Source organism: Prionailurus viverrinus, chromosome B4, assembly GCF_022837055.1.
Source record: "Prionailurus viverrinus isolate Anna chromosome B4, UM_Priviv_1.0, whole genome shotgun sequence".
Taxonomy (NCBI): Eukaryota; Metazoa; Chordata; class Mammalia; order Carnivora; family Felidae; genus Prionailurus; species Prionailurus viverrinus.
Window position 1 is genome coordinate 14,219,156 of NC_062567.1, and position 27,594 is coordinate 14,246,749.

At 38.3% G+C, this 27,594-nt stretch overlaps 1 protein-coding gene and 1 non-coding gene across 3 annotated transcripts in view; both read right to left on the reverse strand.

Annotated features, from left to right (window-relative positions):
• Positions 1-2,403: 2,403 nt before the first annotated feature.
• NSUN6 (NOP2/Sun RNA methyltransferase 6) overlaps positions 2,404-27,594 on the reverse strand; it is a 56,104-nt gene continuing 30,913 nt past the window's right edge. For both annotated transcript variants that reach the window (XM_047865063.1, XM_047865064.1), the window contains exons 7-11: positions 25,663-25,782; positions 23,126-23,270; positions 7,589-7,737; positions 4,453-4,578; positions 2,404-2,739 (exon numbers count right to left, since the gene is read on the reverse strand). In XM_047865063.1, the coding sequence (XP_047721019.1) occupies positions 2,527-2,739; positions 4,453-4,578; positions 7,589-7,737; positions 23,126-23,270; positions 25,663-25,782 (753 nt within the window). In that variant the 3' untranslated portion in view covers positions 2,404-2,526. The remainder of the gene's footprint in view (positions 2,740-4,452; positions 4,579-7,588; positions 7,738-23,125; positions 23,271-25,662; positions 25,783-27,594) is intronic.
• LOC125171468 (U2 spliceosomal RNA) lies at positions 22,170-22,358 on the reverse strand. The gene has a single exon (XR_007154369.1). It is a non-coding gene; the product is annotated as a U2 spliceosomal RNA (small nuclear RNA).

Genomic DNA, 27,594 nt, shown 5'->3' on the forward strand with positions numbered 1-27,594 from the left:
TTACTTTAGCGACGTGCCCGTGATGTCAGATAAAATGATCACGTACAGTAGGTAAAGATCCTTTAAGATCGAGCAGAGTAATCTTTCTCCTACATTAGTTTTACATGTGTGGCAATTCTTGATTCAGATTGTTTTTATTATTCCTTCGTTTTTAAAATGAAGACCCATCTTGATGTCAAATTTAAATCTTCACCCTCATCCCTCCGCTCAATGATACAATGCTACTAGTCTTGGACACTAATCTTATTTCCATGCCAAGGGTCACACTGTTGGAGAAAACAGCCACTAGATCGTCTGGGTCAATTATTTAATTCTGGTTAAACTGTATTTTCAACGACTTGTACTTCACTTTACGATTTAAAGTAAACCATGGCACAGGGTTTTGAAGTAAAATGTACTCACTGTTAAACTGAAATGTTTTTGTTTCACAAGAATATGTTAACCCTAAGTATGTTAAGAGATAATATATTAATTGTCCTCCACATTTCCCAGATTTTTTCCCCTTTTGTTCTATTATATTTTTCTCAAACTTAAGTCCTTTAAATGTGTTTTATTTTCCAATCTGCCCTACTTTTTGAAGGAAAGAAACCCACTGAAACTGTCTATGTCAAAGCAACAATTTTTAACAATATTCTTTGTCCTGCTGTTTTTAATATGCAAATATTTTTCATCAGTTTTGCCTGCATTGTTTGTATTTTGACAGTTGTCAGTGTTAATCAACAGTTTACATGTTTACTGCTGGGCTCCCGGTCTGTGATTTTCATCCCAGCTTAGCACAAAAGGCTTTGCAGAAAGCAAGGGAAGAAATGGATTTTTTAAAACACACCGGAAGTCTGGAGAAATGTGCTGAGCTCTAGAGACAGAAGTGCCACAGGTAAACGTGTTTCTCTTTAGTCCAATGACATCTACTGGATAAAAGGCAGAATGAAGGATATAAAGAAGTCAGTCACACATTTGAATCTTATGGAGCTTGATATATCTTTTCCCCCATTAAATAAGCACGTATTGATGATCTGCTCTAAAGTGGCGACAGAAAAAACAGGGTTCTTGCCTCCAAGACTTTCCCAAGCATGGGGGGAGGGGTAAAGGGCATGGCCAGTAAACTAAGAGTGAGTGTGTCAAGTACCATGACAGCAGCAGAAGTAGGTCCTAGGGATATACGGAAAGATAGAAATGCCTAAGCCAACCTCAGAGAAGGATATTCAAGAAAGGCTTCTTCAAAGAAGAGGCCTGCTAAAGAGCTTACCTGATCCAAGTGACCTTGCAATCTTGATGGGACACAATAGATAGAAGAAATTCTGAACAGAAACCTAGGAGGGAAAAAAAAGAAACTATCAGGTAGTTGTTCCCAGTTGTCCACCTTATATGCCCAAGGCTGAGAAATTCTGAGATGATTCCAAAGGAAGTTAATAAAACATTTAGATGTATTTAATACTATATAAGGGCTGGGTATTGAGTACTTAAATATATCTTATCTAAAAAGCAATAGGATGAAGCAAGCCTAAGGTTATAATTTTTAGAGCAGTCACATTGCTGCTAACAGCGGCATGTCTGGTCACTTTTAGGGGATGTTCTGGATTTTGCTGGATTCCAGATTTGATCATGAGGTACCCTTTTTTTGTCTTCATCTACCATACTCACAGTTAATTTGTCTGATGTTGGGAGTTCTGTGAATGTGTTGATGTTCAACAGAACACCAAAGCTTGGCTCTAAGGGTCAAGCCAGTTCCCCCAGTTATCACAATAACTTGCAGAACAGGTATTCCAGGGGATGATGAAAGGTACCCAAACTGTGGAATACTCTCATAATTTTAATCTACAGAGTGAAGAAAACATTGTAGTTTTCAGTTTAAAAGCATGAAAAAAAAAAATAAGTAAACATGGTGAAGACACACTACCATTTAGGAGAGGTCCAGATTTCACTTCAAAGAGTTGACTGATCAAACAGTAAGCAGAAAACCTCAGATAAAATGCTCACCTCAGTTATGAGTACATGAAAAATGTTCTAGTTCCCAGGCCCTGAATTTTTAGAAAACTACCACCCCTTAGGAACTCTCAGGAACAAAACACTACTTTTTATCAAATTAAGTATTACTCATTTTATTCTTCTTGTTATCACAGATTTTAACATTAAAAATGATTTGTATTCTTCGTACATTAAAACACAAAACCCCAAATGAAAATATGCTCCAGATATCTGTAGGCATCTCATTTTCTTTATACTGTGCTAAATCTTTAAGAAAACACATATTTTAAACACAAAATATAATCTTGTACCACCCCCCAACTACCTCCTCCGTGAAGCGGTCTCTTAAGCCTCTTGCTCCCTGGTACAACAGCTGGCAGCCTTTTCTGTTTCCTTAGCAACTATGTCATCAATCACCAGGCCTGACAACAGTTTGATTAAAAAAAAAAAACCAAAAAAAAAAAAAAAAAACCACAAAAAAACGGAGGGAGGAAAGGAAGGAAGGAAGAAAACCAAACAAAACCATAGAGCTAATGTTTGTAACTTTCGTTTCTATGGATCCTACGTGCTTTTGCATTTTATGAATTTTGCAATAAAAAAACCTATACAATCTTTATTTGCCAGCCAAATCATGTCTTCTATTCTGGCATCTCTGAGAGAAGCGATGTCAGTGTCCCGAACTGGCACAACAGATGGATCAAATCGCTGCAGCTGTTTCAATTGTTCAGATGATAGGCCGGCTCCCATCATTCCTTCTCCTCCAATCTGTGGTTCCTGGGTGGAGAAAAGGAAAAAAATACGAATATCCTATAATTAGTAAGTGTGCCTGTGTACAATTTAAAAGACAAAATTGAGGTATAAGTACCACCAATTCCAAAAATAGATAAGTGTTATCTCTGTGGAATATACGTGCGGTTTTTCTCGGTGGTAACAAATGGTCACCTGATGAATGACTATCTGTTAGGACCCATCTGCTCATCAAGTACTGCAGCTTTGCCACATTTTAGCTGTATGTATTTTTTTTTTTTTAATGTTTATTTTTGAGAGAGAGGAAGAGAGACAGTGCGCGAGCAGGAGAGGGAGACACAGAATCTGAAGCAGCTCCAGGCTCTGAGCTGTCGGCACAGAGTCCAACGCGGGGCTCGAACTCAGCAACCATGAGATCATGGCCTGAGCCGAAGTTGGACACTTAACTGACTGAGTCGCCCAGGCAGCCCTGGCTTTGTGGTGTTAAGCAAGTAACTTTACCTGTCTCCTCATCTACGAAACAGATCAAGTACTCAGTTCTAAGACTTCAAGAAGGTGGTGGTATGCCCGGCATACAGTGGCCAATCAGTGAAACATCATTATCAACAACAGTAATAAATACAAATTCAGCTTTATCATCACATTCCCCAAAGCGGACCTAAAGTTGCCTTTCTCTGACCCACACCAATTGGATGATAAAAGTCTTCTATTGTTGTTTTTAAACGTACTAGAACAATTATTACAAAGAGATAAAGTAAGACTGTGTCAGTTGGTTTAGAATACAGAATCATAAGGAACTGAGTGATATGTGTGAACCATGACCGCAAAAGATCGACAATCCTAACTTCAGTCACCAATGCACAAACGTTTACATACTACTGAAAACCTATCGTTTATTAACTCCTGGGCAGAAAGTTTCTCTCTCTTTTAGGTATATATTGTGTTGGGTATACATACACACACACACATAAAATTCAAGTGAATTCTGAAGTCTTCCTTTCCTCTACAAAGCAGTTATCTTAACTTCTGAGTCTAGAAACCATCTCTCAATTTTTATTCATATATCCCAATTACCTACTAGAATTCTGTACAGGAAGGTTACTGAGGTTAGATGTTCAATGTATCTAACTGAATGTGAGTATTGTTACATATTTAAATTAATCTCAAACATCATGAGGTAAACATATAGTCATAATATAGTTTTGATAAAAACCAAAACAGGTCAAATAAAGTGTAAGAAAACTTTTAAAATGTTACATATTTTATGTAACAAATTGTGAAGAAGCAGTAATCCTGAACCATTTTCTCCCCTCTGCTAGTCTTCTGATATCCCAGTTATTACAGCTTACCTGATTGAGAAAAAAAATGCTCGACATACTCCATACCAGCAAAATGTAGGACCAGGAGAGGAAAGGAATAAACAACTCTTTAGGAAAAAAAAGGTCTGTATAAACTGAACAAGAGCCACAGGTGAAAGAAACCTGTAACACAAGTACACCTGAGCTCTGTCGCATTTTAACACAATGGCAAAGAACGAAGACGGGGAAAAACTGCTGGGACGTGGAAATTCTCTGTTCAGTGTCAAATGGATCTCACTGGAGGAACATGCTTGTCTATTGCAGTATTTGTTTCTGAAGTTTCGCTGGACACAGTTTTTCATATGACAACCTCGTGTTTATCACCACACTCATGATTCTGTGATTTGTCACATTACACAGAGAAAACCGAACTTACTCATACCTGGGGCTGAAGCTGGAGGCAAGGAAAGGTTGCGAGGGCCCAGGCAACCTGTTCTTCGTTTTCCGCCAGTGTGATGGTGCACGTGCTGTAAACCAGCACGCCCCCCGGCTTCAGCAGCTCAACTGCCTAAACAAACATGTGATCAGACTACGGGTGTACCACAAGGCAAAATCAACATTTTACAGGATTTTGTATCTATAGGACACCTTTCAAGTGTTTGGGATAAATGTTCTGTATGATCAAGACTCTCTGAGTCGAGTGTTCCAGCCCAGGTGCATTTCACGCTCTTGGAACTGTTAGTGCACTGAAACCAAGACTTTCCTAAATGTAAGCATTCACTTTCACTACTTTAGATACCCCTTTTTATGCCCAAAATCACACATGTACACTTTGTAAGCCATCCTCCTTTCTGAACTCTGTACTCATGTACTCAATCGCCTTCTCCATTTGTCTACTATCGAATTTGACGTGTCTCAAACTGAACACCTGTCTTCCAAGACCTTTTAGAGAAGTGCTATTTTCAGGCCCCCAACTGGAGATGATCTTTTACGCCTCTCTTTCTCCTGCACTCCCATCCGCTAGCAAATTCCATTGGCTCTACCTTTAAAATATATCCAGAGTTTGGCCACCTCCCCTGTCATCATTCTGGTCCAAGCTACACCGTCTTTCGCCTCCTTCTCAGCCTACCTGCTTCCTTGTCTGCCCTCCTACAATCATCTCCAGACAGCAGCCAGAGAGCAGTGTTTTTAAAACTTGTCACTTCTCAGCTCAAAACCCTTCAAATGTCTTATCACTTGTGGTCCAAGCCCAGGTCCTTACGGTGGCTTTCAAAGCCCTACACAGAGCAGGCCTCTGGCTGCCCTTCTGACACGCCTCGCTCACTCTGCTTTAGCAACACTGGCCTCTGCTGTTCCGGAACACACAGGGCACAGGCCCACCTCTCTGCGTTGCTTCCTCACAATCTTATCTCTGTGTATATGTCACCTTTCCAGGACTGCCCTCCCTGACCATCCCAGGTAAAACTACAACTACTCAAATCCAGCAATCCTACCTTCCCTTCTTTAGTCGGCTCTGTTACTATACATAATAACTTACTCATCTGTTTATATCTTCCTCCCCATTTGGAATAGACACTCCATGAATAAGGCAGGGGTTGTCATTTTTTCACGGCTATATTGATAGCACCCAGAACAGTCCATATTGTGTTATGGACTCACTCAGTCCCATATTTAAAACTCAGTCACTCAGGTGCCCCAATATTTAAAAACATTTTAATGAAAATCTTTAAAATACATCCTATACATAGTATACTATTATACACACACACACACACACACACACACACACACACTATATGCCATCTGGTATTTATAAGTATTAATAAACTATATAATAATATATACCATCTATACTACATATATGTATTTTTATTACATATAGTATATATTTGTGCCTTCTTAACTAGAGTATGCTGATGAAAATTTAAACTTTGTAAATGTGTGCCAGTTACTGTTTTAAGCATTTTACATGGATTTTCTCAATTTACTTATAACCATGAGGCATAGTTACTATCTCCAATGAGGTGACCCTATCAGGTGGATTTATAGTCCCCATTTCTCATATAAAGAAAACAATGTACCTAAAGTCACTCGTGTGGAAGCTGCACAGTTCCAAACAAGATAGTGTCTGATTTATAAAGTCCACGTTCTCCAACAGCACAACTCCGTACTAAACGGCAAATGTGCTATATTCTGAACTCTCTCTCGTAGCTATTCCTTTTCATTGAGATCACTGCATCTACTCCTAAGAAACCTTTTAAAATGTTCTTTCTGCTTTGACCTAAAAAAGAACAAAAAGCCCAGTCTTTTAAAACAGTGTCTTAATTTTACCCTCAACTCAGAGTGGGTTTCAACCATAAGTAAAGCTTCCTTTTTGCTGTTTGCTGTTTTAACTTCCAGGATGTGCTCTTTGAAGACTGAAGAAAAAGTTAAATAAATACCCTGAGTGCCACCTTTGGGTATAAAAGGAGATACTAGAGAGATGAGCAGAAACATGCTCAAAGGTAACTTTAGAGACTGCATAATCACAGTGTACCCATTTGCTGCAGCCTATGCATTTATAATTGCAGGGCTGAGAGAAAATAAAAAGTCATCTTTGATCAAATGCTCTCTACATTCTGCGAAATCCACTGAATCACGTTTGCAAGCCGGAAAGAAATCCTCAAATGTTCTATTTGGGTTTCTCTTGAAACGTGCTAGAGACCAGTGAAATTAGCCAAGTTTTTACGGTTCTTCTATATTCTACACTGAATGGTCACTTCTCATTTTTATTGATGTGTTTCCCTTCTCCTGGACTCTTCCCATTTCTAATACACTATCGAAGATGATCCAGGAACCCTATAAAAAAAAGAGTAACTCATTTATATCCCATTCTTTACACATCAGTTAGCAACTATGATGTTAACAACTCAGTGACTTCTTAAGATGTATCAGAATGTTGGAGACCCATTAAATGTCTCAGTGAAGAAATTCTGCCTCTGCCTGTAATAAAGAGTGATCAACACAAATGAAAGCTTCATTATTTAAACTAGGTTTTCTCTGTCCTTTTCCATGTGATAAAACAACATAAAACTTGACATTTTAACCATTTGTAAGTGTACAGTTCAGGGGCATTAAGTACATTCACACTGTCTGCACCCATCACCATCACCCATCTCCAGAACTTTTCAGTTTCCCAAATGCAAACTCTGTACCCATTTTAAACACTAATTCCCCATCCCTCCAGCCCCTGGTAATCTTTCTTCTACTTTCTATCTCTAAGAATGTTCCTATTCTAGTTACCTCATAGAAATGGAAACAGACAGTATTTGTCTTTCTGTGTCTGGCTTATACCACTTGGCGTAAGTTCCCAAAGTTCATTCATGTTGTGCCAGAATTTCCTTCCTGTGGAAAGCTGAGTAATATTCTATTATACGTGTACACATTTTCTTATCCATTCACCTGTTGATAGACAAGTGGGTCGTTTCCCTATTTTGGTTATTGTGAGAAATGCTGCTATGAACACTGCTTCTCGGTCTTTGAAACATCAAAGTAGCGAAGGTCAACTTTTTTTTTCATATCAAAGAATCATCACCTACCACAGTAAAGAGTTTTCTCTGTAATGGCTGATATGATGTCACTTCTTTCAAAGTCCAAGAACAAGCCATGTTTGGTCTCTGTCCCATTCCACTGCATGGTGCATCAAGAAGAATTCGGTCAAAAGATTCTCGTAAGAATGGAGGTTTTCCTGTGAAGAGAATTATAAACATACTTGTTATGTGCCTATAGGTGTAGAATAGAAAACTGCTGACATAGGGGTGCCTGGATGACTTAAGTCTGATGAGAGTCCGACTTCGGCTCAGGTCGTGATCTCACAGCTTGTGAGTTCGAGCCCCGTGTCAGGCTCTCTGCTCTCAGCACAGAGCCCACTTCGATCCTCTGTCTCCCTCTCTCTCTCTGCCCCTCTCCTGCTCATGCTCTCTCTCACAAAAAAAAAACAAAAAAAAAAAAACAAAAAAAAAAAACCATATATATATATATATATATATATATATATATATATATATATTTAAATAAAAAAAAAGAAAACTCCTGAGATAGAACCAATTATCAGAAATTTAAAATCATCATCTAGACTACAAAGAAAAACAATTTCTCCTTTCAAGTAGCTGGTAAAACTAATTCTGACATATGTAAAATGGTTAATGTAATTATTATAATTGAGGGTTATTCTGTTGACACAGTGCAAATTAAGGCCTAATCATATGAGACTTTGTATCCCCAATGTCACAAGCCACAATTCATCAGAGAGAGGACCTGGAATTCATTCTAGTCATACTGAGAGCGGACACTTCTCTCAGCAATCCCTACTGCAGACAGCCCCCCAAAAGAATACCTGTTAGGTTCTAGTCAAATATACTGGTTCTGAGGTTCCTCACTCTCCTCGCTTTTGTGGCCATCAGCAAGGCTATGCTCTAGAGTATCTCCTTGTATCACATGAATAATTTTCTCCGCTCTGACTTGAGTTATTTAGTGTTACTGGAGAAAATCATGAAACCGGTCTGTTTATATATTTCTGCTATTTAATAACTGCAAGATATTGCTGCTGACTGCCCTCACAGGAAGCCAGCTGACTGCCCACGGGAACCACAGCAATGTTCTGAGAACCACAAGATCACCTGCTTTTCTCTGACTGCACAACTGTCATACATGAGCTCTTATCAATTTAACTCATCTCCACCTATAACCTGCATTCTCACCCACAGTCTCAGAAGATCTTCTCAAAGTAAACAATTATTTTTAAGGTTTTTGGTACATACTGAAAAAATGCTCCAGAAAGATTATAGCAATTTACACTTTCATTACGATTATACTCATTCTCCTAAAAATCTTCATCAAAGAAGTTATTATTATCGTTGTTGTTTTTTCATTGGCCATTTCTATTTTTCCTTTATATGGTCACCTTTCTTGTTTTGTCCTTTTTCTACTTAGACTGTTGGCTTTTTCTTACTGATCAGAAGAGCTACAGGGGTAGTAGCTGCTTTCTGCACATGATTAGCTCCAGGATGTTTCGATGATCTCCTTTTGCTTTTCCAGCTCTCCAACATCGATTTAACACGTTCCTTACACTGTTTTTTTTATACCAAATTGTCTCTCTTAGAAAACCAAAAACTCTCCCACGGCTACCTAAATCTCTTGAATAAACTCCTTACACTAACAAATAAAGACCTCTTCTCTAGCTTCTCGACTACTCCATGTACTCCCCTAGCTACCTTTCTCAGTACTCAGCCACATTCACCAATGTTAAAAAAAAAACAAACCAAAAAACCCACATCACTTTGTTACCCAAAAATGTCATGAGCTTTGCTATTTCCATGCTTCTGCTAATTCTATTTTCCTGAGATGCCCCAGCACTCATTTCCACTTGTCAAAATGCTATCTACCCTTTCAAGCCCTAACAAACGTCACCTCCTCAACCTAAACTCTTTTTTCTATTGTCCCTAGAAGAAGTAATCCATTCCTCTGAGTTGCCATAGCATTAGGTATCTTTTGGATGTACATATATATTTTTTCCTGAGAGAGGGAGAGCAGGTGAGCGTATGAGCAGGGAAAAGATGTAGAGGGAGGAGAGAATCTTAAGCAGGCTCCATGCTCGGCACAGAGCTCAACATGGGACTTGATACCATGACCCTGGGATCGTGACCTGAGCTGCAATCAAGAGTTGAGTGAGCCACGCAGGCACCCCTTGGATGTAGAGTCTCATACACACTAGCGTTCAAGTGATACTTCCATCTAGACACTGAAAATTCCTAAAAAACAGGACAAGCAAGCCCACAAGATACCTTTGTATGGACTAGAATTAAGGTATGCGTATCTCTAGGTTAACATAGTTCTGCACCATGATAAACAGAGCACAGGCTGGCCTTCAGCCCCTCAACATATCCCCCAGCCAGGCACCCTTGTACAGAGCAGAAGCAAATGCCATGGCCTTGACAGGGATAGGGACAATGCCAACTCACTGAACTCACTGTTCTTAATAATTACCATTTTCACAGAAAGCAGTGGGTAATTATACAAAAATTGAGACATTCCTAAAAATATTCTAGACCTGTCTTAGATGAGACTAAGATCACCAAATGACCACAAAGATACATGGTCCAAGAGAAATCTCTCTTGTTCAAAACTAGAAAGCCATGAAATGAACATTTAAGGCTTGTATGCAGTTTAGGAGTACCCAAATTTTTATTTATCCAAAGCTTTTTCTCAACATATATTCTTAGAACAACCTTTAGTGATTTCTAAAACTGCATTCGTTTGGAGTGGTGTGTAATTTAAGAGCAATTTTATGATGGAAACAATAAGACTGGGACAACATTTGGAATGAGGGGATACAGACCTTCTCCCCAGTGCAAGAATTGTAACTGGTAAAAACTGTAACCAAAAGCGAAAACCACCATTTAAAGTCTCTGGAAAATGCCTGGGACATACATCAAATGAAGAAACACTTATTAAAGAAAATCTAAGAAATGTGAGTATCTGTGGTATCTGAGCCACAATCCACTCACACACACTCTCTCTCAAAAAATTAACATTAAAAATTATAAAATAAAATCACCTTAGTATGCAACATAAGAATTTTAATCATATTAATTCAATTTACGGAGCAGGTAAAAGTCACCCTGAAGTAAACGGGAAGAATTATTGATTTTGTGCTCTTTCATTTTTCAAGTCAGTATTTATTCCACGTCCAGCTAACAATTTTTGTGCATAAAATTTATGCACTAGGAATACAAATTATTTAAAACTGTGAAAAAATTATATTTTCCAAAGATAGCTATGCCAATACCTTCCATCCCACATGCCCTTCAATTTGACATTGACTCTTCTCCCACAAGAGGTGGGGTCTAATGTTCCTTTTCTTTTATTGTGGACAAGAGCAGAACTGATACTAAATGACTTCTGGACTAAGTCATAAAAGGTTGATACAGCTTCTGCCTGGGGCTCTTAGGACACTCATTCTCAGAACCTAAGCCACTTGGTCTGAGAAAGCCCAGTCGGTACACATGGGAGAGGCCACGTGTAGGTCCTATCTGAGAACCACCATCAACCTCCAGACATGCACGTGACAGATAAAGCTTTTGAGATGACGCTTCCCTCAGGTACCCAGTGACTGCTAATTGTGTCAGATACTCTAAGTGGGAACCACTCAGAGGTCCCAGTCATTCCCTCAAACTGTGAGAAATAATAATAAGATCACTGTGTTAGGTCACTAAGTGACGAAATGATTTGTTACAACAGCAGTTCATACCCAGAACTGTTTAAAAATCAAAACCACCCTGCAACTTGAAATCAGTGCATGGTTAAGAAGCCACTGAATCAACTTCTTGCCACCTTAAACTACACACCTCACTCATCCGCTCAGAGGACTTCGAACTCTTTCAACTTAAAAAGAAAAGAAAAATTTTATTAACTAAAAGGAACTCAGAAAACACGGGGCGCGGGGGGGGGGGTTGTTAAATGGCAGAATAGGAAGATCTTGAGCTCACCTTATACCACAGACACTAAACCAACAACCGTATCTACTGCAACCGATTAGGAAAATCTGAAGACTGGGAGAAGAGACCTTCCGCAGCTAGTCACAGAGAGAAGGCCATCTCAGAAAGGGTAAGAGGGGTGGAGACAAGGTCAATAACCAAACTCCTCGTGTGAAAAACCACAAAAGGAAGGGACATCACAAACATAGAGGAGTGAGTGGATCAGAACCCACAGCAGGCAACCTCAGTCCTGGGCACTTACTGGGAACATGAGTCTTCACGATATCTGGCTTTGAAAATCAGCAGAGCCTAAAAATGGGAGCTCTGACAATCAGGCGATATCAGTTGATTTTTCAAGAGAAACTCTGCAGCCCAGAAGGATGCCTTCAAAGTGCTGAAAGGAAAAACCTACAACCCAAAATACTCTACCCAGCAAAGTTATCTTGAAGCAGAAATGAAGGAGAGATAAAGAGTTTCCTGGACAAGCAAAAGTTAAAAGAGTTTATCACCACTAAACCAGCCTTATAAGAACTGTTAAAAGGAATTCCTTAAGAGGTAAGAAAAGCCTGTAACTAGAAGAAAAATATAAAAGGAAAAAAACTTCACTGGTAAAAGCAAACATAGAGTGACCATAGTAAATTAATCACTTATAAAGCTAGTATGGAGGCTAAAACATTAATGTTGGGAAATCACATCTACCAAAATCAGTCAAGGAATATACAAAATAAAAAGACATAAATATGATATCATATACATAAAATGAAAGGGGAGTCAAAATTTATGCTTTTAGAATGTGTTCAAGGGACGCCTGGATGGCTCAGTTGGTTGAATGCCTGACTCTTGATTTCAGCTCAGGTCATGCATGATCCCTGGGGATATGGGATCGAGCCCTGAATCTGGCTTCACACTAAGCATGGAGTCTATCATCTATCCCCTCCACCACCACCGCCGCCCCCCCCCCCCAACTCATGCTCTTTTTTTTTTAATTTTATTTTTTATTTTTTAAAATTTACATCCAAATTAGTTAGCAAATAGTGAAACAATGATTTCAGGAGTAGATCCCTTAATGCCCCTTACCCATTCAGCCTCTCCCCCTTCTCACAACCCCTCCAGTAACCCTGAGTTTGTTCTCCATCTTTATGAGTCTCTTCTGTTTTGTCCCCCTCCCTGTTTTTATATTATTTTGGCTTCCGTTATGTTCATCTGTTTTGTTTCTTAAAGTCCTCATATGAGTGAAGTCATATGGTTTTTGTCTTTTTCTGACTAATTTCATTTAGCATAATACCCTCCAGTTCCATGCACGTAGTTGCAAATGGCAAGATTTCATTCTTTTTGATTGCCAAGTAATACACCATTGTACATATATATACCATATCTTCTTTATCCATTCATCCACCGATGGACATTGGGGCTCTTTCCATACTTTGGCTATTGTTGATTGTGCTGCTATAAACATGGGGGTGCATGTGTGCCTTTGAAACAGCACACCTGTATCACGTGGATAAATGCCTACTAGTGCAATTGCTGGGTCGTAGGGTAGTTCTATTTTTAGTTTTTTGAGGAACCTCCATACTGTTTTCCAGAGTGGCTGCACCAGCTTGCATTGCCACCAACAATGCAAAAGAGATCCTCTTTCTCCGCATCCTTGCCAACGTCTATTGTTGCCTGAGTTGTTAATGTTAGCCATTCTGACAGGTGTAAAGTGATATCTCATTGTGGTTTTGATTTGTACTTCCTTGATGATGAGTGATGCTGAGCATTTTTTCATGTGTCTGTTGGCCATCTGGATGTCTTCTTTGGAGAAGTATTTATCCATGACTTTTGCCCATTTCTTCACTGGGTTATTTGTTTTTTGCTTGCTGAGTTTGATAAGTTCTTTCTAGATTTTGGATACTAACCCTTTATTGACATGTCATTTGCAAACATCTTCTCCCATTCTGTTGGTTGCCATTAAGTTTTGCTGATTGTCTCCTTCGCTGTGCAGAAGCTTTTTATTTTGATGAGGTCCCAGTACTTCACTTTGCTTTTGTTTCCCTTGCCTCCAGAGACGTGTTGAATAAGAAGTTGCTGCGGCCAAGATCAAAGAGGTTGTTGCCTGCTTTCTCCTCGAGGATTTTGATGGCTTCCTGTCTTACACTGAGGTCTTTCATCCATTTTGAGTTTATTTTTTGTGTATGGTGTAAGAAAGTGGTCCAGGTTCATTCTTCTGCAAGTTGCTGTCCAGTTTTCCCAGCACCACTTGCTGAAGAGACTGTCTTTATTCCATTGGATATTCTTTCCTGCTTTGTCAAAGTTTAGTTGACCATACGTTTGTGGGTCCATTTCTGGGTTCTCTATTCTGTTCCATTGATCTGAGTGTCTGTTCTTGGGCCAGTACCATACTGTCTTGGTAATTACAGCTTTGTAGTATAGTTTGAAGTCCACAATTGTGATGCCTCCTGTTTTGGTTTTGGTTTTCAAGATTGCTTTGGCTATTCGGGGTCTTTTCTGGTTCCATACAAATTTTAGGATTATGTGTTCTAGCTCTGTGAAGAATGCTGGTGTTACTCTGAGAGGGATTGCACTGAATATGTAGATTGCTTTGGGTAGTATCGACATTTTAACAATATTTGTTCTTCCTACCCAGGAGCATGGAATCTTTTTCCATTTCTTTGTGTCTTCTTCTATTTTTTTCACAAGCTTTCAGTGTATAGATTTCCGTGTATAGATTTCAGTTTTCAGTGTGTAGATTTTTCACCTCTTTGGTTAGATTTATTCCTAGGTATTTTATGGTTTCTTGTGCAATGGTAAATGGGATCAATTCCTTGATTTCTCTTTCTGTCACTTCATTGTTGGTGTATAGGAATGCAACCGATTTCTGTGTGTTGATTTTATATCCTGCAACTTTGCTGAATTCATGAATCAATTCTAGCAGTTTTTTGGTGGAATCTTTTGGGTTTTCCATATAGAGTATCATATCATCTGCGAAGAGTGAAAGTTTGACCTCCTCTGGCCGATTTGGATGCCTTTTATTTCTTTGTGTTGTCTGACTGCAGAGGCTAAGACTTCCAATACTATGTTGAATAACAGTGGCAAGAGGGGACATCCCTGTCTTGTTCCTGACCTTCAGGGGAAAGCTGTCAGTTCTTCCCCATTGAGGATGATATTAGTGTTGGGTAGTTCATATATGGCTTTTATGATCTCAAGATATGCTCCTTCTATCCCTACTTTCTTGAGGGTTTTTATCAAGAAAGGATGGTGTATTTTGTCAAATGCTTTCTCTGCATCTATTGAGAGGATCATATCGTTCTTTTCCTTTCTTTTATTGATGTGATGAATCACGTTAATTGTTTTGCGGATATTGAACCAGCCCTAGATCCCAGGTATAAATCCTGCTTGGTTGTGGTGAAAAACTTTTTTAATATATTGTTGGAGCCGGTTGGCTAATATCTTGTTGAGGATTTTTGCATCCATGTTCATCAGGGAAATTGGTCTGTAGTTCTCCTTTTTAGTGGGGTCTCTGTCTGGCTTTGGAATCAAGGTAATGCTGGCTTCATAGAAAGAATTTGGGAGTTTTCTTTCTGTTTCTAATTTTTGGAACAGTTTCAAGGGAATAGGTATTAACTCTTCCTTAAATGTTTGGTAGAATTCCCCTGGAAAGCCTTCTGGTCCTGGACTCTTGTTTTTGGGGAGATTTTGATTACTAATTCGATTTCCTTACTGGTTTTGGGTCTGTTCAAATTTTCTATTTCTTCCTGTTTCAGTTTTGGTAATGTATATGTTTCTAGGAATTTGTCCATTTCTTCCAGATTGCCTATTTTATTGGCAAAAAATTGCTCATAATATTCTCCTATTATTGTTTTTATTTCTGTTGTTTTGGTTGTGATCTCTCCTCTTTCATTCTTGATTTTACTTATTTGGGTCCTTCCCTTTTTCTTCTTGATCAAACTGGCTAGTGGTTTATCAATTTTGTTAATTCTTTCAAAGAATTCTGGTTTCTTTCTGGTTCTTTCTTTCTTTCTGGTTTCATTCATCTGTTCTACTGGTTTTTTTGGTTTCGATAGCATTAATTTCTGTTCTAATCTTTATTATTTGTCTTCTGCTGGTTTTGGGTTTTATTTGCTGTTCTTTTTCCAGCTCCTTAAGGCATAAGTTTAGGTTGGGTATCTGAGATCTTTCTTCCTTCTTTAGGAAGGCCTGGTTTGCTATATACTTCCCTATGACCACCTTTGCTGCGTCCCAGAGGTTTTGGGTTGTGGTGTTAACATTTTCATTGACTTCCATATACTTTTTAATTTCCTCTTTAACTTCTTGGTTAGCCCATTCATTCTTTAGTAGGATGTTCTTCAGTCTCCAAGTATTTGTTACCTTTCCAAATTTTTTCTTGTGGTTGATTTCAAGTTTCATAGCTTTGTGGTCTGAAAATATGCACGGTATGATCTCAATCTTTTTGTACTTACTTAGGGTCATGCTCTCTCTTAAAAAAAAAAAAAAAAGAACGTGTTCGAACTTAAGTGACCACCAACTTAACATAGACTGCTATACACAAGTGGATGTTATAAATGAATGCCATGGTAACCACAAATAAAACCTATAACAGATACACATACACAAAAAGAGAAAAGAACCCAAGCATAACACTAAAGAAAACCGCCAAACCACAAAGGAAGAGAGCAAGGAAAAAAGAAAAGAACAGAGAAGAACTACAAAAATAACCAGAAAGCAATTAACAAAATGGCAATAATTATGTACCTATCAATAACTGCTTTTAAGTTTAAATAAATGCTCCATTCAAAAGACAGGTGACTAAATGAATAAAAACCAAGACCTGTCTCTAGGCTGTCTACAAAAGACTTGTTTCAGACCTAAATATACACAGAGACTGAAAATGAAGGGATGGAAAAAGATATTCTGTGCAAACAGAAGCAAAAAATTAAAAAGCCAAGCAGAAACACCTATGTCAAACAAAACAGACTTTAAAACAAAGATTCTAATAAGAGATAAATAAGGGTATTACATAATGATAAAGGGATCAAGCCAGCAACAGGATATAACAATTGTAAATATCTATCCAGCCAACATAGAAGCACCTAAATACATAAAGCAAATATTAACAGACATAAAATGACAATACAATACTAATATACAATAATAGCAGTGGACTTAAACACCTCAATTACGTCAACTGATAAAATATCCAGACAGAAAATCAACAAGGAAACAGTGGCTTTGAAATACACATTAGACCAAATGGACCTAACAGATACAGAACATTCCATCCAAAATGAGCAAAACACACATTCTTTTCTAGTGCACATGGCATATTCTCCAAAGCGGATCACGTGTCAGGCCACAAAACAAGCCTCACTAAGTTTAAAAACACTGAAATCATATCAATTATCTTTTCCAACCACAACAATATGAAACTAGAAAGCAATTATTTAAAAAACAGAAACAAGAAAAAACACAAATACATGGTGGCGAAACAACATGCTACTAATCAGTCAATGGGTCAATGATGAAATAAAAAAGGAAATAAAAAAATACCCGGAGACAAATGAAAATGGAAATGCAACAGTCCAAAATTTGGGGACAAAGCAAATGCAGTTCTAAGACAGAAGTTTGCAGTGATATAGGTATACCTCAAGAAACCAGAAAAATCTCACATAATCTGACCTTATAACTAAAGAAACAAGGAAAAAGAACAAAGCTTAAAGTTAGAGGGAAGTAAATAAAAATATTAGAGCAGAAATAAATTGAGACTAAAAAAAAACAGTAAAGATCAATAATTGAATAAACAAAATTAATAAACCTTTATACAGATTCATCAAAACTCTAATAAAATCAGAAATAAAAGAGCAGAAATAACTGACACCACAGAAATAAAAAGGATTCTAAGAGAACACTACAAAAAAATGATACGCAAACTGGAAAACATAAAAGAAATGCATCAATTCCTAGAAACATACAATCTCCCAACACTTAATAAGAAATAGAAAATTTGAACAGACCAGTTACTAGTAGTGAAATTAAATCAATAATCAAAAAACTCCCAACAAACACAAGTCCAGGGCCAGATGGCTTCAAAGATGAATTCTACCAAACATTTAAAGAAGAGTTAATACCTATTCTCAAACGATTTCAAAAAATAAAATAGGAAGAAAAACTTCCAAAGGCATTCTAACAAGCCATCATTAGCCTTATACCAAAAGCAGACAATGACACTACAGAAAAAGAAAACTGCAGGCCCATATCCCTGACACAAAGACAGGTGCAAAAATCCTCAAAACATTAGCAAACCAAATTCAACAATACATGAAAAGGATCATTCACCACTACCAAATGGAATTTATTTCAGGGATGCAAGGATGGTTCAACATTCACATACTAACGTGATACATCGCATTAACAAGAGGAAGGATGAAAACCACAGGACTGGGCAGCTGGGTGGCTCAGATGGTTAAGCATCCAACTCTTGATTTCAACTCAGGTCATGATCTCATGGTTCGTGAGTTAGAGCTCCACATCAGGCTCTGTGCTGAAGTGCAGAGCCTGCTTGGAATTCTCTCTCTCTCTGCTCCCCCCAACTCGTGTGCACGTGTGCTCTCTCTCTCTCAAAATAAATAAACTTAAAAAAAAAAAAAACCATAGGATCATCTCAATAGATGCAGAAAAAAGTATCTGACAAAATGTAACATCTCTTCGTGATAAAAACTCTCAACAAAGTGGGTTTAGGAGGAACATGCCTCAATATAATAAAGGCCATATATGAAGCACACATAGCCAATATCATAGTCCATAGCAAAAAACTGAAAGCTTTTCCTCTAAGATCAGGAATAAAACAAGGATGTCCACTCTCACCACTTTTAGTCAACATAGTACTGGAAGTACTAGCCACAGCAATCAGACAAGAAATAAAATGGATCCAAATTGGTAAGGAGAAAACAAAACTGTTACTCTTTGCAGATGACATGATACTATATATAGAAAACCCCAAAGATTAAAAAAAAATTAGAATAAATGAATTCAGTAAAGTTACAGAATGCAAAGTTAATACAGAGAAATCTATTGTGTTTCTATACAGAGAAGGAAAAATAATAAAATAATCCCATTTACAACTACACCAAAAAGAATAAAATACCTAGGAATAAATTCAACCGAGGGGAAAACCCATACTCTGAAAACTGTAAGACATTGAGGAAAGAAACTGAAGACAATACATATAAAAAGATATGCCATACTCGCGGATGGGAAGAATACTGTTAAAATTCCCATATTACCAAAAGAAATTTACAGATTCAATGCAATCCCTACCAAAATAACTGCCGTGCTTTTCGCAGAATTTGTACAGATAATACTAAAATGTGTATGAAATCACAAAGACCCCAAATACCAAAGCAATCTTGGAAAAGAAGAAGAAAGCTGGAGGTATCACGATTCCAGATTTCAAGATACACTAGAAAGCTATAGTAACCTGGAAGAATATGGTACTGGCACAAAAAAAGATCAATGGAAAAGGATACAGTGGTTGGAAATAAAACCATGCTTTTATGTTCACTTAATTAATAAAAAAGGAGGCAAGAATATGCAATGGGGAGTGGGGAAAAGATGGTCTCTTCAATAAATGGTTCTGGAAAACTGGACAGTTACATGCCAAAGAGTAAAACTGGTACACTTTCTCATATCAAACACAAAAATAAATTCAAAATGGATTAAAGACCTAAATATGAGACCTGAAGCCATAAAATTCCTAAAAGAAAACACAGGCAGTCATCTCTTTGCATCAGCCTTAGCAACATATTTATGGATACGTCTCTGCAGTAAAGGGAAAAAAAAGCAAAAATAAACTATTGGAACTAAACCAAAATAAAAAGCTTATGCACAGTGAAGGAAACCATCAGCAAAATGAAAAGGCAAACCTACTGATGTAAGATTTTGCAAATGATATATCTATCTGTAAGGTGTTAATATCTGAAATACATACAGAACTTCTACAACTCAGCACCAAAAAAACCCCCAAAGAATACAATTAAAAAGTGAGCAGAGGACCTGAAGACATTCTTTCAAAGATGACATACAGATGGCCAACAGACCCACAAAAAGATGCTCAATATCACTAATCATCAGGGAAATGCAAAATAAAACCACAGTAAGATCTCACCTCACACAACAGTGAGAATGGCTAGTGTCAAAGACAAGAAATAATATATAAGGATGTAAAGAAAAGAGAAATCTTTTGCACTGTTGGTGGGAATGTAAATCAATACAATTGCTATGGAAAACAGTATGGAGATTCCTCAAACAATTGAAAATAGAAATACCACATGATCCAGTAATTCTAGTACTAGATAATTACCTGAAGAAAATGAAAACATGAATTCAGAAAGACATATGCGCCCCCACATTTACTGCAGCATTAGTTACAGCAGCCAATATACGGAAGCAATTCCCAGTGTCTACTGATAGATGGACAGAGATGTGGTATACACACACACACGGAATAGTCAACCATAAAAATGAAAGGCATCTTGCCATTCACAACAACATGGATGGATCTAGAGGGTATGTAAAATAAGACAGAGAAAGACAAATACCATAGGATTTCACATATATGTGGACTCTGAATGTCAAAACAATAAACAAACAAACAGAAATAGACTCAAATACAGGGGACAAACCGGTGGTTGCCAGCAGGGAGGCAGGTGAGTTGATGGGCAAAATAAGTGAAAGAAATTAAGAGGTACAAACTTCTGGCTATAAAATGAGTAAGTCACAGAGATAAAACAAAACAAAGCAAAACAAAACAAACAAACAAAAAACCACAGTGTAGGGAATATAGTCAATAATGTAACATTTGGGGTGCCTGAGTGGCTCCGTCGGTTTAAGTGTCCGACTTCAGCTTATGTCATGATCTCGCGGTTTGTGGGTTTGAGCTCTGGGCTGACAGCTCAGAGCCTGGAGCCTGCCTCTGATTCTGTGTCTCCCTCTCTCTCTCTGCCCCTCCCCTGCTCACACTCTATCTCTCCCTGTCTCTTAAAAAATGAATAAATGCTAAAGAAGAAAAAGTTAATAATGTAGGAACATTTTATGATGACAGAGGGTGACTTAATTGTGATGAGCACAGAATAATGTACATAATTGTAGAATTGTTATATTATACTTGAAACTAGTAACACTATGTCAACTAAAATAATAAAAATTTTTAAAATCTTACGAATAAATGTAAATGGTCACCATCACCACCTTAGCACTACAAAGCCTTCGTCAGACTGCTAGCTATTCTTTAGTGCCCATTATCCTCTTTTCCTACAGTCATGGTTTGCACTGGGCACACCACTACACTGCTAAAGACGACGTTTTCCAGCCCCCACTTGCAGCTAAATCGATCATCAAATGACTAATCTGGCCAGCTGTAGTATGCATTACTAAGAATTCTGATATCCTTTCCCTTCCCCTTGAAAGAACCAGAACATCTATCTTGGACCCAGAGATGACATTACCAGGACCGAATGACCACTTCTGCTAGGTGAGACCAAAATAAACAATGAAAACAGAGAAACAAAAAATGCTTTTATATTTTCTAAGCCATTGAATTCTGGGTCTCTTTGATACAGCCTGTGAGCCTATACCCTAATATAAATCCCCTGGCTAACTCTTTTAGGTTAACAATAACTGACCATGAAATGCTGTTCTCATGTCATCAGACAATTAAGTCTGACCTATTCCCACCTCTGTAAGAAGACAAATCATAGTCCAGAACTTGTTCCTCTGAACAATCCCTATTTTTCTAGGAAGAGTTCCATGTGCTGCATTTGTTTATTCCCGTGTGGTTCATTACACATTAGGTAGGTATCACAAAGTAACTCCTCACTTTCCAGGAATCTCAAAGATATGGTGATGTTCACATTACTGATGCATTTTCCATCAGATGTCTTTTGCCTGACATTCTAGCTTTAATACCCCAAATCAAACTACCATCCCGTATCTGTGACGAAACAAGTCTTGATGCAAAAAATACCTAAAGATGACAACCTAGGACCATTAGCTAATAAAGTGATGTAAATGAGTGAAAACTCAGTGATCAACTATTCCAAGTCAGTTAATATATGTCCCGCTATAGCACTGGAGACTAACCTCTAAAATGGCTACCCCTACATCTCGATTGTTCTTACCCTAATCTCAACCTATTATGCTTATCAGTATGATCACTTTATTCAGTGATATGTAAAAACTGGTCACCTACCAATGATTTCAGTAAAGTAACAGTAATGGATTATACTGAGCTGTCCATTGTCTACTAGTCATTCTTAAAAAAAAAAAAAACAACAGCTTATATATGGGAACGTGAGATGGGCTATAAGGGGTGGGGAATCAAAACCATGGCCTCAGCGCAGTCAGTTAAGCATCCAACTCTTTATTTCGGCTCAGGTCACGATCTCACGATTCTGTGAGATCAAGCCCCACCTCTGGCTCTGCACTGACAGTGCAGAGTATGCTTAGGATTTTCTCTCTCTCTCTCTCTCTGTCTCTCTCTCTCTCTCTCTCTCTGCCCCTTCCGAGCTCACGTGCTCTCTCAAAATAAATAAATAAACATTAAAATAAAATAAAATAAAATCACCTTTAATCAGGTAGGATTTTTTTCCCCTGGACAATTTTCATGCCCTCAAAAAGGTGCACCATTCCTGGGAGTACTGGGAACACAGGTTGATGCATGGAGTGGACGGAGCAAGTTCCTGTTCCATCTCCTGGTGCCAAAATCTTGTGATATATTGTCCTCAGAGAGAGGACATAGCAGATATTCAACTGATAAGAGCAGGCACTATACTTGATCCTAGCCAAAAGGCCAAGAAGTGATAAATCAAGTAGCATCTTTAATCGATGCACATTTTGGGAACATGAATGCCAATTAGTTCATTAAAATATGCAAGTTTCGGGGCGCCTGGGTGGCGCAGTCGGTTAAGCGTCCGACTTCAGCCAGGTCACGATCTCGCGGTCCGGGAGTTCGAGCCCCGCGTCAGGCTCTGGGCTGATGGCTCAGAGCCTGGAGCCTGTTTCTGATTCTGTGTCTCCCTCTCTCTCTGCCCCTCCCCCGTTCATGCTCTGTCTCTCTCTGTCCCAAATAAATAAATAAACGTTGAAAAAAAAATTTTTAAAAAAAATATGCAAGTTTCTGGAGTACTTCATGAAATCAAATCTAAACAAAGAAACAGAGCTATCGAGTGACTTAATACAACATTTTGTTCTAAAACAAGACATGTGGCAGTTTTTCCTCCCTTCCTAGCTCCACAGCCCCATTCTCTCAAGAAAAATGAAGAAAACACAATAGCCCAAGAATCATAAAATTGAAAGGCTAATAAGCTTTCTGAGATTCAACATGAAATTAAGACAAATACAGTAAGACCAAAGGGTTTGACCAAGTCTTGGGGATATGATTGTACATTATTAAAATCTGAAATTTAGGGATGAGATGAAAAGCAATATGGTATCTATTATGGCAACATAGCTTAAATCCATGCCAGTTTCGAGGACTTATGGATATTTTAAGGCTAGAACAATGATAGCAAAATCTATTTGTTTCCAAAAGCCAATTACAGAAGCCTATAAAGACAAAATTTAACTCACCTTCAGCATCCTTAACCATATCAAGTTTAAGAGCCTTTGTTCCATCAAAGCAAAATGCCTTGATGGAATTCAGCCCTAACAATAAAGCATTCTGTTTTATTTTTTCTACTTTGTTGGATATTTTATCCAGTGCTATTACTTCTCCCTAAAAAACAAACAAACAAAACACATAAAAATAAGGTGTATACCCAAAGCAGTCATGAAAACTATTAATACTGTGGAAAACTGATGAAAAATTATGGTCTTCTCTATTTTACTACCACCCTTAAAGGTGACTTCATTAAGCATCTGACTGTTGCTTTTGGCTCAGGGCATGGTCTCACGGTCATGAGATCAAGCCCTGCATCCTTCTCCATGCTGGGTATGGAGCCTGCTTGGGGTTCTCGCTCTCCCTCTCTCTCTGGCCATACCCCACTCGCTCTCTCTTAAAATAAACAGTTTTTTTAAAAAAGTCAATGAGGATGATACCACACTTCTACAAATGCCTTGTGACATTCATATGGTTTTAAAAATATGCTATGAAATGATATTGCAGAGATGGTGAGATTAACTCTTCAATGTCTTTTCTTGCTTTTTTTTTTATATACAACATCCTTGTATGACATGTGCATCTAATGCATAGACAACAATGCTGAAAATTTGCTGATGATGTTCCTAAATGTGAAACCAGGTTAGTGGTAGACACAGTTTTCCTATTAATATTTTGACAAACAGGAAAACCATTTCCAGAGAGTTGAACTGGAAAAGTAAGCAACAGCAACTGGAATAAGTTTCAAATGCATTACTGTGGTGATGGGTGAAAGCTACTTTTACAGAAGTACAAGACTAGAGGCTACACTCACATAAAACTTGCTTAAATATCAAAATAAATAACAACACATCAAGAACAGCAATAAAATCTGGAATTCACGCAAGCTCAAATATTTCTATTCAAAGTTGTTCATTTCTGCTGGCGGCCCACTATGGGGGAATTGCCTAACTCCAACTCAACTCTCCACATATCCCCCACCCTTTGGCACTCACCTTGCAGTCCCTTGCCTTTCCTACTTGAGCTGAGCCATAGGACTTGTGTCAGCCAATGGGAGGACAGTAAATGTGATACAAACAGAGCTGTGGAAAGGACTTGAACAGGTGGCTTTGCTCTCTGCTTTGCCCTCTGTGCTCCCAACCTTCAATGTTTGCCCTCTGCTGGGCTAGTCCCCTGACTACCCCCTAGCAGGTAGATAAGAGAAAGGAACCAGCAGCAGGGTACCCTAGTGGTCTCTGCTGAGGTCACTTTAGATAAGCCAACACCAGACAAATTCAAGTGAATGAGCCCACCCAAGACCATGGGAACCCCTAGCTGGCCTGCAGCTGATCAGGTGCACAAGCAAGCCCTGCAGGGATCAACTGAATCCCAGACTCCTGAGCTGAATAAACGTTTAGTCGTAGGCTGCTAAGGTTTTTGTGGTCGTTTTTACACACTAGAAAACGGAACAACAAAACATGGACACACTTAAAATACCCAGATTCTCTTTGAAATGACTTCTTATTAGAGAACATAAAATATCTGTGAATAAATACTTCTAAGGCAACACAATAAATATCATATACCATAAATAAAGGGGGGGGATTATGATTACTTCTTCAAGGCATATCATAATCTTCACAATTAAGATTTCAAGGAATCTAAAAAAGGATCTGCATTTACACACCACAACTCCATAAAATGAATCTTGTTCTGCATTTTACACTCTGGTGATATTTAATGCATTTTTCCTTAAAGTTTTTACTGTTACCACTTTAAATTGTTTTTGGATAAACAGGAATATAAGTAAACAGGCAAGTATATCTCCTCTAATGAACCCAGAGTATTAATTCCACAAAATTTAAACAAGTATCTTTTTCTTCCTTACTTACCTTAAGGCCACTCACTGAGGTTATACTAGTGTTACCGCAAGTGTGTCTGTGTGTGTAGGGTACCTGTGTACAGAAGGCATACATATACACACGCAGTACGTATATATACAGTGCCTATATATAGTGTTTATAGATACACACATACAGTGCAGAGAGAGATTTTAACCTTTCAGTGTAATTATTAAAAATATAAACTTATACATGTTTTATCCCTCTGTGACACAGTGAATGTTTCAGAAGTTATACATTTAAATGGAACGTTTACTGTGTCAAGGTGAAATTGTAACTTTTCCCTTTCATTAGTGCAAATCATTTTATCCAAAGACTTCTGATGAAAATTCACATTGCTTGCATATTAGTATATAATACTGTTACATTTATGAAGAAGACTTCTACTTTACAAAGGTACTAGCAAATTTGGGATTTAAGAAGATCTTCAAATGGTGTTTACAAATGATAATTATATACTACACTCAACATGTGATGAATCCCATCAGTGAAGAGTCTTCACTTTGGATGAATCTAAAATAATTCAGATTATAAATGTCTGCATGTTTCCTAAGTTATATGTAGTGCTACTTTCAACACTGAAATACGTAATATGTTGAGAGTAGTGTTTGCTGTGAAGACAGTCTTACCTGATCACGCATTAATGCTGCAATGTGTGTAGTTTTGCCTCCGGGTGCTGCACACAAATCTAGAATCTTCTCTCCAGGTTGAGGATCCAGAACATGAGTTACGACGGCAGATGGCAAATTCTATAAGGGAAAACAAAAAGTCAATTACCAATGACTCTAAATTTTTTTAATTATTATTTTATTATTTTAATTTTTTAACATTCATTTATTATTGAGAGACAGAGGATGAGCATGGGAGGAGGGGCAGAGACAGGGGAGACACAGGATCCGAAGCAGGATCCAGGCTTTGAGCTGTCAGCACAGAGCCCAGCGCAGGGTTTAGTATCTGTCTCCTCGCAGACAGATAGGAACTCACAAACCCTGAGATCATGACCGGAGCTGAAGTCAGACACTTAACCAACCGACTGAGCCACCCAGGTGCCCCTCTAAATCCTTTTTTTTTTTTTTTTAATTTAAAAAAAAATTTTTTTTAACGTTTATTTATTTTTGAGACAGAGAGAGACAGAGCATGAACGGGGGAGGGGCAGAGAGAGAGGGAGACACAGAATCGGAAGCAGGCTCCAGGCTCTGAGCCATCAGCCCAGAGCCCGATGCAGGGCTCGAACTCACGGACCGCGAGATCGTGACCTGAGCTGAAGTCCGACGCCCAACCGACAAAACCACCCAGGTGCCCCATTTTTTAAAGTAGCCTCCATACCCAGCGCAGAGCCCAGCATATAGCCCAGTGCAGGGCTTGAACTCACAACCTTGAGATCAAGACCTAAGCTGAGAACAAGAGTGGGGATGCTTAACCAACTGAGCCACCCAGATGCCCCTAATGATTCTAAATCATTTTAAAATTAAGAATCACAGAACATAAACACATCTTTGGAGGCAGTCCAGTACAGCATCTTCCACCAAAATATGGTTTCTGTAAAAATACTAGTGTCAGGAAATTCACAATTTCCTAGATTATCCTATGATCTCATAGGACCTTCACACGCAAGACACACATGCACAGATGCATTTCCCTAATCAATTTAGCAAATCATGTTTTTTTCTCAACAATTCAATATTTTTTTAAGTTTATTTATTTTGAGAGAGAAAGAGAGCAGGGGAGGGGCAGAGAGAGAGGGTGAGAGAGAATCCCAAGCAGGCTCTGTGCTCTGAGCACAGAGCCTGATGTGGGGCTCGAACTCATGAACCGTGAGCATCATGACCTGAGCCAAATTCAGATACTTAACTGACTGAACCACCCAGGTGCCCCAACAATTCTCAACATTTTGAAGGTCAAAGCCCTTTTAGAAATGTAAGAAAGCTCTAGGTTTTTTTCTAAGAAAATGTATAAAATTTTGCAACTTCAGGTGCTTCACCATCTAATGCCCACTTAAGAATTCTAGTTTTATGCTAATGCCAGTCAAAGACATTTGGATTCCTATCTCCCCACCATGACCACATTTCTGTAGGAGAAAAGTAAAATGTAAAAAAAATCTTATTGTTTCTGATTGGCACCCAGAAATGTATTATGAGGCTGGACAACTCAGATACCGCAGTAGTAAATTATACTGCAGTAAGTTATACCTTACCTGATTATTAGTATTGATCACATAAGGACTGCTACTCTAGGATAACAGTTTGCCTCAAATAAAATAGAAGTACTGGGGCACCTCGATGGCTCAGTCGGTTAAGCATCTGATTCTTGATTTCAGCTCAGGTCATGAGCTCATGGTTCACAAGTTCAAGCCCTGCATTGGGCTCTGCGCCAACAGCACAGAGCCTGCTTGGAATTCTCTCTCCTCTCTCTCTGCCCCTCCCCCACTCATGCACACATGCTCTCTCCCTCTCAAAATAAATAAATATTGCTTAAAAGCTAGAATATTACAAAGTAATGCATTTTCTTTAAAGTAATGCAGTTTTTAAATTACTTGGCAAGCACAGAGCTATTTAAAGTTT